At 34.8% G+C, this 14,458-nt stretch overlaps 1 protein-coding gene and 1 long non-coding RNA gene across 20 annotated transcripts in view; both read right to left on the bottom strand.

Moving 5' to 3' along the window:
• epb41a (erythrocyte membrane protein band 4.1a) overlaps positions 1 to 13,950 on the bottom strand; it is a 60,377-nt gene extending 46,427 nt beyond the window's left edge. For 13 of the 19 annotated variants that reach the window (XM_089122590.1, XM_089122592.1, XM_039680455.2 and 10 more), the window contains exon 1: positions 13,878 to 13,896. In XM_089122590.1, coding sequence (XP_088978716.1) covers positions 13,878 to 13,890 — 13 coding nt within the window. In that variant the 5' untranslated portion in view covers positions 13,891 to 13,896. Of the gene's footprint in view, positions 1 to 8,392; positions 8,541 to 13,877 lie in introns of those variants that run through there. The other 6 variants (XM_089122594.1, XM_039680461.2, XM_089122596.1 and 3 more) reach the window with 5 other exon arrangements.
• Positions 6,136 to 7,161, bottom strand: LOC120489443 (uncharacterized). The gene is made up of 4 exons (XR_016147214.1): positions 7,025 to 7,161; positions 6,788 to 6,859; positions 6,371 to 6,581; positions 6,136 to 6,177 (listed from the first exon to the last, which is right to left on the bottom strand). It is a non-coding gene; the product is annotated as an uncharacterized LOC120489443 (long non-coding RNA).
• Positions 13,951 to 14,458: the final 508 nt, after the last annotated feature.

Here is a 14,458-nt window from a genome sequence, read left to right as displayed (position 1 = left end):
TCAAATTCTGTAACGTTTTAAAAAGTATGTGTCATTTTATTTATTTATTGGATTTTTTTAATAAACCAAACTCAAGTCTGTGCTCTAAATCATTCAAGATTCAAGTAGGAAATTTATTTTCAATTTTATTTTATATTTATACAGCATAAATATTATTTAAAACCATAAAATCCTTTAAAAATACAAAATATTAAATGAAAAACATTATCAAACTAAAATATAGTAATGTCATTGACAACAAAAAAATTTAATACATTTTTGACGCTCATCATAATTTTCATCCTTGGTGTGAATGTGCCTTAACACAGAGAGAATATGATGTCAGAGTGCTGGAAATCTCAGGTTAAATCCCCAGCAATAAGAGCGTCAGGACTGGAATCCTGCTTTTTGATTGGCTGGCAGGGTCAGGAGCTGCTGAGTGGGCATAAAAATGGGAAGTGCGACTGCGAACCTCACAAGAGGCAGATGTACAGTACACAGCTCTGTGTGACATTACATTTATACACACAGTGTCACACACACAAATATATTCAGAGTTATAAGATCGAAATCAAAAATACAAACATGAGTAGTTTTATATCACGGTATATACAGTATGATGATGCATAAAAAGCTATTGTATGACTTCAGATTATTTGGACTATGGTGAAAAAGTTTAGCTTTTTTTGGAAACAGCCCCCATCTACTTTCATTATTTGGAAAAAAGCAATGTGAACATTCTCCAAAACATCTGATTTTAGAAGTTTAGAAATTTCTTTCGAGGTTGTTGAGATGAGGGTAAACTGAGCATATCATTTTTAGAGGAACTATTCTTTTAAAATGCACATGCATTTTTCTGGAGGAATCGTCTCATCATTGCTTCGTCTGAAGCCACACTAACAGAGGCACTTAGGGCTACGGTGACAGTAAACAATTGAAAGACAGAGTAAACAGTGTAGTAGAAAGCCTAAGTGCTGTTCGCTTTTGTAACTGGATGCAGAAAGTGAGCTTAAGACTGGAAAGCAGCTTTAAAATTAATCGGGTCCTGCGCGGGATTAGAGAGAAGCTCTTTCTCTCTCTCTCTCTCTCTCGATGTACTAATGGAGCACGCAGCTGGATCTCACTGTCAGTTGTTCTTGCTCTCACTGCCATGTTGATCTCCATCTTTACCCGGTTTTTGCTCACCCTGGGCTTAAGGACAGAAGCCAGCAGTGAATGACCCAGAAAAAAAACTCTAGCCTGAGCAAACCTGATTTACATTGCTATAGAATGGAGACGGTATATCATCTTTTGCCCAATTAAAGCTTAAATGTGTTTTTTTTAGTTTAGTTTAAATATGCTGAGACTGTAAGACTTCCTGAACAAACTTGTCTGAATAATTTAATTATATAATAATAATAATAATATAATTGTCTTTTGTCATATAAATGCTTTGGTACGAATAAAATAAAGTCAAACTTACAAACCTAGATAATGTGACCGTAGTTTGCCATTAATTGAACTTTGATTGTGATTGATCTGAAAGAAAGAGCTTTAAATACTTTACCCTTCAAATGGTCTTCGTTTCCTGTTTACACTTCTGGGTCTATACGACCCTAACAATTGATTGAGTAATTGTACAAAAATATACATTTTTAATCAAACAAATATATATATTTTTTAATTCTCATCTATTCATTAATGCTGTGTTTTTGGAGATATAAAGTACTTTTGTATCAATATACCACACAATTCCTCAACTACACCATTAGCTTTAGCATTAGCATATGAAATATTATTTTTTTATGATACATTGCATTTGTGCTCTAGTACTAGGCCTTCATTTCTGTGTAAAAATTAAAATATAAAATATAAAAGAAAATATATTTAGTTTTTTTTTCACATTTCCCATTCATTTCAATGTGGGGTCATATTGACCCCAAAAACCAGAAGTGTAAACATTTTATTTTACATACCTTCTGAACAACCGAATCAAGCCCATTTTTTGTGTGTGTATAGATAGATAATGTATGAAAAGTCACAAAATCTTATTCCACTGAGATGATGAAGGGAACCTTTTTTTGTTAAGTAAAAGACGATTGACCCGATTGAGGGCTACATGCCTGTATTTATTCACTTACAGTAACTTTTTTCAGGCCAAAATACATTTAAAATAGGCTATGATAATAATATATGTTGTAAACAGTGCTGCATTTCCAACCATAAAGAACATTTTAAGTCAATGCAAAATGTATTTTAATACATTTTGGATAATAAAAATATATTTAATATTTTATAAATATTTGAATATGTTGAATAAAAAAAGGAAATAGAAAATAGTAGTCTATTTTGGCCCATTTGTATACATTTTAAAACATATGTGAACAATTTTTAAAATATTTTTTTTTTTGCCATGTGGGATCCTTAAAATGTTCAAGTACGCATGTTATCTATTCCCAGTATGAACCAATGTAGAATTAAGCTATTGTGTGGACACTTCCGATTCATTTGCCGCCATAGGAAGATAATAGGAATTATAATTAAATGCTGTAAATTATTAAATAATTTGCACTACAAACCAGTTTGTTTATGATTACGTTAATAAATTAAAATAATATAATAACAACTAAAAGTCTGCAATATTAAGCAGCATAACAGACGGGTAACACCGAAAGCCTTGATACAATCAAGTTGCAATGGCCAGTTCTCTTACGCTAGGAATAAGGTCACTATTCCTAGCGTAAATATATATATATATATATATATATATATATATATATATATTTTTTTTTTTTTTTGGTGATGTCTGTGATGTTTTGCTGTTTTTTATAGATTTTAATTTTTTTGTGAGGTTGAAGCTACTTAAATTGCCCTGTAAAGGGACAAATAAAGATTTTTTTACTACTACTACTAATACTTTGAGTAGCAATTTGAGTTTTGTATAGGCTAAGCAGTAAGCACCACTCACATTTTCTTATAGGGGACCTATTATGCAAAATTCACTTTTATAAGGTGTGTGAACACATATAGTGCCCACAGTGTGTATACAACCAGCCTTATAATCCCCATAAATCAGAAGCATTCAAGAATGTATTCTTATTAAAGCTATTAGTTCTTTAATCCGGGATTACATTTCTTTTGTTGTTTGGGTCAAATTAACAGCAGTATATTACGCCGCTTTCACTTTAATACACAGATCTAATATACACATGAGATTTATGTCCCTGCTGTTTACGTTCAGACAGAACATGTGTTTGTGAACTTTGTGTGTTTTTGACACAACCTTGTGTGTATTTGACAGTTTAAGTGCGATAAGATGTGTAAGATTCGACACCGACGAGAATTCAGTTTAAAACTCAGTTTTTTTAGCTGAAACTTCACAGGCACATAAACTGAGATTTATGTTGCATCTTGTAAAAAAGCGGCATAATATGTCCTCTAAAAACTCGTAATTCCATTTGGTCCCATTAATGGTGCCAAAATTACACAATTTACCTTCAAAGACCCAAAATTCAATACAAGCTTCCAGTAAGACAAAGATTTGATAAAACCAAATTAAGAAGCCAATTTTCAGCAAACTGCTTATAGACAGAGACCAAATGTGACCAAACTAACAAGATTGAGAGGTTCCTCTTGGGACCACCGAAGGGTAAGTGGCTTTACAGGAGGCGTAAACTTGCACACACACACACACACACACACACACTGGGGCTCAGGAGGATGTACTAATCAAACCAATCAATGACCACATGGTCACACAGGCCGCCACAGAGCACCTGATCTCCATGGACACAAAACGGATGGGGGCGGTCCGGTCGCTCAAGGCAGCGAGAAGCAGAAAGAAAAAGAAGAACCTGCAACTTATAGGGCTGCGTTTCACAAAAGCATTGTGAGCTTTCGACCGTAGACCACTGGTCATATGTACTTCGAATTTTGAGAAACGCAGCAAAACAGAACCATCGGCTACATTTATTAAGCATAACACCAAGGGCCCTGAACAATAACACTTCAACTATTAGCTAAGCTAACACAACAGGTGTGCATGGGCCAATGAACACACAAAAGAACTTCTGCTAAGAATGTCTAATTCAGCATAACCAACAGCGCAACACACACACGAACCCTGGTGGTGTGTTAAACTACCATCTAGACTGAATCAAGAACACACGTCAGGAAAGACCTTAAAATAAAGCTTAACAGATATATAAGCAGATATTCCTGAGTGCCTTTGCTGCATGGCAGAACAATAACAAAGACCATGCGCAGAAAATCACATCAGAGAGAACATTGTTCAATCAAAAGGAAAAGGTGCTTTTATTACACATCTCTGTCATTTTTTTTTCTTCTTCATACATGGGAAGGCTTACAAGCACATCCAATTTATAAATGGGGTTTGATTACATAACCTTTCTGAATAGACCCAAGCCGAGGCTAAAGCCTCAGAAACAATAACGTGAATGTATTAAAATAGCAAGCCCTCTGGGTTTGAATGAAATGCACTGCAAAGTCTCCAGAAGTCACAGCATATTATAATTTGTTGACTTCAAGACTGTGTTAGTCTTTATGAGGTTCCAGTGTATAAATATCACAATATCAGCAGTTATCACACAGACTGATGATAAACTGTAAAGTGAAACTGCAAAATCTCTACATTTTGTTGATGTAAGCAAGGTTTATTCTGTCATATTAAACAATATTAACTCGAGAAAGAAAGAAAGAAAGAAAGAAAGAAAGAAAGAAAGAAAGAAAGAAAGAAAGAAAGAAAGAAAGAAAGAAAGGTAACTTGAGGGCCTTTTAATTTGAGGGTAGATTATCTAATTATCTAACTTAACCGCGCTATGCACACCCATCTTTAGTAATAGACACTGGCATAGTAATCTAGTATTGTTTACAGTACATTACACTGCGCTTTATTCTGAGACAGGCTCACGGGACAATTTCCCACGACACGACACGACACGACCGAACGGACGGACATAAACTACACAGAAATGAACCCTTTTCGTGACGTTCATTGTTGTACACTAAATCACAACGACGAGCATAAAAATGAAAACATTTGCCATTAGTGTCTTAAACTATCCAACATATGTGAGATACGCACAGCCCGCCAACAGTGAACCGAAACAATACAATAAATCAGAGCGCTCATCAATCGACAATAACTTTAAAACGTCTGTAGTTTTTTGACAGCTGTCGATCAAAATGCTTTGTTATTGATAATCATAGTGCGCGAGCAGGTGCGCGTGAATGGAATGTCTGAAAATGGCGCCGAATGTGAAAAAAAAAAAATGTCAACATCCCAGATAGCAAATTGGCCTTGGGCCGGATCTGGCTTAATTTCGGCTGAGATTTTGGCCCACATACCGCATGGAATTACGGGCCAAGGTTGGCCCAAGTGCTGTTTGCCGTAAGTCAACCAGATCAAAGCCGTGAGCAAACCAAAACTCGCCCAGAGCTTTGCAGTGTACCCAGATATTACCCAGAACTGGGCCAAAACAACGCCGTACTCCCCATATGTCAGCCAGACAAAAGCCAAACTGCCACCACCTTTAGGCCAGAACTCAGCCACATCTTATCCAGAAGCTGCAGAAAACAGCCATAACTGGGCCAATATTATACCAGAGTCCCCAAAACTGAACCAGAAATTATTCCTGTGTAAAACAAGGTATAATAAAAAAAATGACACTACAGAAATGCAAAGAACAATATTTTATTGAGAAGGGAAGACAATCTCAGCCAGATAAAAGGATAAACAACAAAATACAAGCCAATACTAGAGTAAGACAAAACAAAATATAACTATAATTCACATTACAAGAATAATAAAAAGACAGCAATAAATTAAAATGTAACAAAAATGTGTATGTGGCATTCTTAAATAATGAGATACAAAAATTAACAAAAATATGTTGGCCGAGAGATCTCAAAGTCCTGCAACAGAAGAAAACATGCAAACAAGAAAAACACCAGCAAGTCAAGACATCAGTTTCACAACACACATGCTGCAAATACAATGCAAACAATAAATAATAATAAAAATAAAACAATGAACACCATTGTCGAGTAGATATTTGTTGGCCGGACATTTGGAGAGCATTTATGTATTTGGTTGTGTTTTAGCACATGTGATAAAGATGTTCTTATTTTACAGGGTTTTTTTTCTGTTTGCATCCATTTTCTTCTGTTGCAGAATGTTGAGACCTCTCAGCCACCGTACTAAAAAGCAACAGAAACCAAGCAATACATTAAATTCATACAAACAGTAAAGCAAAAGTGTAAATGTGTCATGCATGCCACACCACCACTGCTATGACACATGCTATAGTATCCTTACACTAACAGTGAATATATGATGAAAAATACTAAATGAAATCTTACATCTTATTAAAAGTACTAAATGAAATCTTACATCTTATTAATCGGTCATCACTTGAGAGGCTTTTTCTCTGTGGTCTGGGTGTTTCATGATGCCATGGTGACTGTATTGCCTGTCTGTGAGACTGTAAAGTTAAATCCTGTTGCCTGCGATGTTCTGTGAGGTCTTGTGAACTTCTCTACTTGCCATGGCTGCAGTAGCCTCCTCATCGGGGTCATTTTCATCCATTAGTCGCCTGTTTCATCTTTAGGAAAGGTACATTTTTTTAATGATTACTAAATTTGATTAAGAAAGTGTGGTATGGTCATGTAAAGACTATTCAGTGACAAATTCCCTTTTTGCAATTCAAAAAGAAATGTGCATTATAATGTGTTAAACTGCACAAATATATAAGGACCTGTAAGAAAGGTCTATGTTAATGAATTAACGTTAAAAAATAGTCAATCTTACTTTATTTTCCGTTTTGGTGGCCTCAGAAAGATCAGCTGTTGTTCAGCAAGAAGCAGCTTCCGATGTTCTTCACTATGTTAATTTTCAATGAAAAACAGAATTCAAACATCAATTCTATTTCCTCTCCAACATAAAAACAAATAAAATCCAACCACACAAACCCCCCAAAAATCGTATCTAGTAATGCGCTATAGATTAAAATCCACGTGTTAAGATAGTGAAAAACTATAAACTTACCTTGATCATGTAGCTATTAAAACTTCAAAAGATAAAACCAACACAGCGTGAATGTCGAAGTTAGAACAACTAACTTAGTTATTTGAATTTCACCGCGACTGCGTTGAGTTGCTGAATAGCTGCTACGCAACTTCCGGATCCTCTGGTAGGCGGGATGGTGTCACTGGGTGCATTCTGGGAAAAGTAGTCTTTTTGCAAAGCGGATTTAACACTGTACATGTAAATCAACTACAATTTCCATGATGCATTGCAAACCAGATTGTATCAGCAGCCACAGACGTCGCATCGACTGCCGCGTGGTTTGCTCACACTGCTCTAAAAACACGCCAGTTTCCCGGAGATTTTTAAAAACAGAACCACGTTTTATTTAACCGATTTCAATGGTTTACGTGGAGAACATAAATGTTTATTCTCCAAATACTTACAATAGGCTATGTATAGGCTATTTTATGGAGATTATATAATTTTTTTATTGAGGAATTGTGAAAACTCAAAGCATGGGTGGTTTTTGCTTCAAAAAATCATAGTTTAACCATGGGTTTTTGTAGTACATCTGTAGGCTACCTAATAAATTCCCCAAAAAGTGAATTTTTGTGTGTGTGTGTGTGTGTGTGTGTGTGTGTGTGTGGCATATTGATTACCATTTGGATAACCACAAAGTAGCCTACTCTTTCAGTTCCATTCAATCTTTTGTCTATGCTGCAGACTGAACCATTTGTCTTCAGTCATTTTGCAAACATCTTTTTTTTTTTCCATTCTGCAATCTGCACATTATCACCTCCTTAACCCCCCCCCCCCCCCCCCATTAAAATAATCTTGCCAATAGAATAATCAAGGCTTCTTTCCTTAAAACCTGCCTGTGTAAAAGAGAACTATTTGCATACATATCTATATGTATTTTTAACTAGGTCTATAACAAACTTATTTCATTTTATTATTTTTAACAAAATTAACCCTATTTATGAGGTTGCATTATAATTATGTCTAAAATATGAACCAATTTAACACCACATCTTACACGGCTATTTTACAGTACAGCACTTTCATGAGGTCTGTTATTTGCTCAGCCAACCAAAACCCAACCAGATCTCAGCCAAAAATGTCCTTATTCTGGCAGACCGAACTCAAGCCAAAGCTTAGCCAAACAGATACAATTTGATTTGTTTCTTTTGGTTAGCCAGACTCCAGCCAGAGCTTAGCCTAGTATTGTTTGACACAAGAGTGTGAAAAAAACAGTGCCAGAATTAAGCCAGAAGTGCCGAATATAAGCCAGACTCGGCCCAGACTTTGTTGCTATCTGGGATATTCCCGTCCTCGCGAGCATCACACACAATACATAATCCAGCAGCAGCAAGATTCCCCTCTTACCTTCCTCTTAATTCATCAACGGGTAGAAATAATCCACTACAAAATGAAACCGCTTTTCCACAGATATCACACTAACAAAACCATGTACAAAATTATCCAACCTTTTTTTAAAAAAGCTGTTTAGGTTCTAGTAAAAGGGGGGAGGTGCTATCTATGCAATGAGCCGAGCGTATTTGTAAAAGTGACAAATGGGAGACGAGCAGAGGTGGACAAGAGCCAATCAGATGTGAGATAACCGAGCTTCGGTCCCTGGCGCTAAGGCTGCAGCAGCATCGTAACCAAGGAGACTTAGAAATTCGTTTTAAAGGCTAACGGTTTAATTTTAGCTGCTAGCTACTTTATTTCCAAATTAGTCATGACTTAATAAAAAATGAACAATATTTGATCAGCTTTTAGCTAATCTCCCATCAAATGCGTTGGAAATTTCAGGTGAAAAAAACGGACTCAACTGGATGATTTTAATCTCAGACACATAGACTATGACATAGCCTAATAGGTTCTGTTGTTTTGTGATAGTGAACGCAATTTGTTCTTCCACTGAAAATGTAAATATTTGGTCTCTCTTTATATGTGTCTTTAACTTCCATGTAGCCTACTAAGTTAACATTTCAGTTAAATTTTGATAATTTGATAATTCGATACAATGCAGCTTTGTGTAGGCCTACATAGGCTACGTGTTTTTACATTGTACTTATTTTATTTATATTTTTAACTACTTATTACAATAACAAGACACTTTCAGTTCAAAGTCTGAAGTATTGTATCTTGTATCTAACGGGTTTGTTCAAAATTCATGTATAACTTTGATGAAAGGTTTTGATCACTTCAGATGTCAACTACTGTATAAGTAACGTAATAAAGTGTTCCCATGCACACCTAGTAATTTTGAGTGTGTGTGAGTGTATAATATTTTATCTTTTTAACCAAAATAATACAATGAATTGGCCTATATAGTGTAGTTCGGGTTCAGATACATCAGATATATGAGGTTTGTCCTGCTATTAATGAACACACAATGAAGTCTTCATAGGATTGTAAATCTCAGCATTTTGTCTAACCACACAATAATCATGTCTGGAGGGTTGGGTGTGTTCCCTATGCCCTCGAAACAAGCCATCATCCATCACTACTAGTAAATAATGCATGATAGTAGTGCCGCCCTCGTAACTGCACAAACAAAAAGTGCATGTGCACTTTTGTTTATTCAAGAATAATAATAAAATAAAATATACATTTGAAAAACGTTACAAATATGTATTTTTGTTTTTGTTTTAGGGACCTAATCAGTAGCAGGATATCACTGAACCTTTTTTGGCTCTTAAAACAAAACTTGATCTTTTATCAGTGGCTGGTTTCATGTATAATTAATAGTATATGCATCTCTGTCTGTCACTGTCCAATGTGGATTCCTACATCAGGAGCGTTGGCCCTTTAAGTTCCCATGGGCAGGTGCTTTGCAATACATCTGCTAAAACAAAGTGACATCACCAACCAGACAGTCAAAGTCCCCAGAGATGGTCGCGACAGAGAGGAGACACACACACACACACACACACACACACACCACCCTGTCCCTCTAGAACCTTCTGCATCTCCTCCCCACCCCCAGATCTTCTCCATTAACAGCTGTGATAGTGGGCACCAGCTGGGCACCAAACCCCTAATTACTGCTCTGTCAACCACCACAGCATTAGTCCAATACCTCGAACCTGACCTCCAACTGAATGAATGATGTCATGTCAGACATGCTCACACCAATATGGCCAAGAGATTCAGGGGATCATTAGTGCAGCCAAAAATTGTCAACAAACACAACACATTACACCGATAATCCATTACAGGGAGAGGGTCTTTAGTCATAGCATACACATAGTAATGAAGATAACAACTATCATCAATAAAATGAAAATACAGAAATAAAATAAAATATTATACAACAAAACAAAAGCATTGATGGTTTTCATGTCAAAGATTGAACCTATTTGCATTGTATATTGTGCATCATAAGTGTTCATATAAAAAAAAAACCTAACAATAATAAATGTGGATGTATATTTATGAATAATATTATAAGCATTATTTTCTCTTAAAGGGATACTCCACTTTTTTTTTGGAAATAGGCTCATTTTACAACTCCGTCATTTCAGTTTTACCCTTTTCGAATCCATTCAGCCGATTTTCTGATATTTAGAAAAATTTCCTGTAACCAGAGAGTTTCTGGTCTCATTGACTACCATAGTATATTTTTTTATACTAGACCAGAAACTCTCTGGTTACAGGAAATTTGTCTAAATATCAGAAAATCGGATGAATGGATTCGAAAACGGTAAAACTGTAATGTTTAACTCTGGGGGAGTTGTAAAAAGCGTATTTCCAAAAAAAAAGTGGAGTGTCCCTTTAAATTCCCCCTGCAGTCAATAGTTTTATCCCTTAAAACTCATCTTTGATCACCAAAATGACATATAATAATGAACAACAAATGAACGAACAACTTGACTCGGAAAAAGATTCGTTCATTTTGATGAACGAGTTCGAACAGGAGAGTCACGAACGCGCATCACGGTGCATTTGAGCTTATAAAACCTAAACTTTGTTATTTATTTATTAAATGAGCGATTGTTTCGCTTGATTCATTGTCTGGAATCGTTTAAAGCCCTTTGAACAGTTTATAGTTTGCACTGAAACTGTCGTTTGGACCTTGAACCGTTTGGACCCCATTGAAGTCCATTATATGGAGAAAAATGCTGGAATGTTTTCATCAAAAACCTTAATTTCTTTTCGACTGAAGAAAGAATGACATGGACATCTTTTTTTTGAAAAGTGAACTACTCCTTTAAATAGGCTAATATCTTGTCCACGAGTTCTAGACTCCAGGACTTCATTGCTCAAAGGTAAGATAGAATAAGTCATAGTTGTAAGACAATAACAAAATAGAAAGTAATAAACAGTTGGGCATCATACAAAATTCCAAATCTGGAAAAAAATAAATATTAAATATATAAATATATTTTATTTATCAAATAACTGTATAATAAATGTGATCACATCATATGTTGTTGAATTATATAAATATAAAAGCAAGTTTTGTTGTTGTTTTTTGGGGGGAAATGTTGTTCAAAAGTGCATGTGATGAAAACATCCACAGTAAATGTTCTCTTCCTCTGGGTGTTTTTGAGTTACACCGATGTTTTTTTCTTTCTGTTTGCATGTCGTTAATCCAGAGCTCAAACCAGTGACCACCTGTTCCTCCATTTCCCCACCAGACTCTCTGCTGCCATCTGCTGACATTATGTTAAACTACATGGGAGCTAATACTTTAATAATGTCTTTTTTTAAATAAAAAAAATATAACTTTATCCTTCACAATAAAATTACATTCCTTAGAAAATGTATAAAAAAGGAATAAATGAAACAAATAATAAATAAATGAAACAAATTTTATCGTTGCTATGGATTCAAACTATTTTCACCTATATATATGCAATATTTCCAGTTTTTCAAAGTCAGAAATTCTGCATATATTATACACTGTCAAAATAAAATGACCATATAAAACAACATTGACCCAAACATTCATATGACCAGCAGGACACATTCACATTCAAAATAAAGCTTAGTGTGTACTTGATATACTGCTTTATCATATCACCAATGCTCTGAAGAAAAAAAAAAAAAATAATGATGATGAATTTAATAAGAATTTCTTAAAGTACAAACCCTTTTTCTTGAGCAGTGTCATGTAAAATATTGCATTGCACTCTTTTTATCTATCGGTTGTTCCCGGTCACCATCATCTGTCAGTGTCTGAAGAGTGTAAAAAGCTTTAATTGAGATGTGATAACCCTTTCAGCCTGAGGTTTTGTGTTTCAGTTCTCATCACTGACAGCACAGATAAGACTGATCTAATTCTCAGACAGTGTCATCTGTCCATCTCAGATGAAAGATTGATATTGGTCCTTTCTGAATCCTTGCTTTAAAAGCAATTTCATAACTTTTCTTTACATGATGTGATGCGAAACAATGAATCACCAGTCTTTGTTCTGCTGAGCTTTGCAAATCTCAATATAAATAAAGGAAGTGAATGACACTCACCACAAATCGCATCGAGTCATTTCCAGCAAAATCATCAGCCAATGAAGGATAATCCAATCCAGGATGCGAAAGATGAAAAAGAGAGGCAGAGAAAACGTATCAGCAATACATATACAACAAGATATAAAAGTGTATTTAGTCAACTTTTGTTTCAATCAAATGTCACTTAGTAGAAATTGACATGCCTTCATTAAAAAAACTAAAGAACCATGAACAAAATGACAGAAAACATGACAAAGAGTAGTATAACATTTTTGTTCTACTTGAAACTATGAAACTATTGAAATTCAAAAGACATTTGGAAAACCAAGCATGTTATTTTTTTAATATTGAACTTTGAATTTATAACTCACTTCTGCGTTTTGGCCCACAAAGTGATGTCATAACTTAACCTCATCAAAAAACCTAATAAAATATGAAAATAGATATTCCCAAATATTTTATATAGGCTGGATATTATTTATTTATTATTATTATTATTTTACTTTTTAATAACCCACCCCTTAAATAAATTTTAAACTTATTTCCCTTTCAACCCGACCCACAGGTCGACACGACCCGCGACATCATGTCTACTGTATGTAGGTCAGTAAACGTTGTGAAACTTGTGACTCGAGGCTGAGCTCTAATTGGCTTGTTTCAGATTGTCCCTCCCTCATTTGATTTTAGCAAATCAATATTGTTGATTGTGATAGGACCATTCTCAACTTTCAAGTAGGCGCAATATTTCTTCCGAGATTATTGTAAATCCGGTTTAATTTTTTTTTACAAAAAATCCTTTTACAAGGCATTCAAATGAATAAAAAACTATAAGGATTGTGGAGCTTAGACTGACCTTGATGCGATTTCCCTATTTGCAATTTCAAAATCCTTTTTTTAGCAATTTATTGATCAATTTCCAGAACAGATTTAAAAAAATTATTTGTTATCCTGTGGCTCCCTCTTGTGGAAAACATTAGTATTATGGCCTTCATCTTTGATTTTCTACAACAAAAAAAAAAAAACATTTCAGATTGGTTTATGATTCATTTATTACTGAAATATACCCACATTAAACTCAAATTCACTGATTCGTGGTACCTTATTTCATGATTTAACAGTTGAATTTTCAACGACCATTTTTAGCAAAGGAGTAGGCCTAGTGATATATTATTACATCACGTTAAATGGTTATTAAACAAATATTAAATATTTAAATTTAGTCCGACTCTCACCTCCCCCGCAAAAAAACTTTTTTAGCACCAGCCTCCACTGCTAAAAATGAAAGACTGTATAATATCAGATATGGTTTGAAAATCAGCATTCACACTGTGAGCTAAAAACGATATAAATACTGTTCGTTTTCTCACACAAACCGCTCGTTTCGTGTCTTAGGCCATCAATGTGTACTTACATTTACGAGTCATTAAATCATGTGTAATTTGGAGTTCTCTGTGACCATAGACCTCCATTATATGACTGACAGACAAGAACGGTTTGACCTAAAAACATCAAAATTGAAAATAATGTGGAAACAAAGACACCTACATCTTGGATGCCATTGAGGTAAGATAAAACATATAAAAAAATTAATTTAATACATTTAATATCCTTAATGTAATAATATCCTCTGCCCTTTTAATATCATGTTGCCTCAACCAGTGATTTTCGTCACAAGATCCATTTAGCATCATTATGTAAAACAAAATCAATCTAATGAAGTATAACTTTTTTCTTCTTCTCCATTCAGCACGTTTAACGTTAAATCTACACGACATTTTGGCGGGAGGGCCGTGATATTGCTAATTTCTCTGCAGTGTGAATAAATAACACCACAATAATGCATATTACTTAACTTAAAAATACTGACACAGATAGAAATTGAGCCACATCCCTGGGAAATGTTTTTTTTACGACTAAAACTAACCGAACGTACATGTTCGGATATTAGCCTACGAAATAAAACAAAATGACCACAGCAATTTAGCACGACTT

Source organism: Pimephales promelas, chromosome 18 (genome assembly GCF_988280905.1).
Source record: "Pimephales promelas chromosome 18, fPimPro1.hap1.1, whole genome shotgun sequence".
Lineage (NCBI taxonomy): Eukaryota > Metazoa > Chordata > Actinopteri > Cypriniformes > Leuciscidae > Pimephales > Pimephales promelas.
Note: the sequence above shows the minus strand (reverse complement) of the source record. Positions and strands in the feature narration are given on the sequence as shown.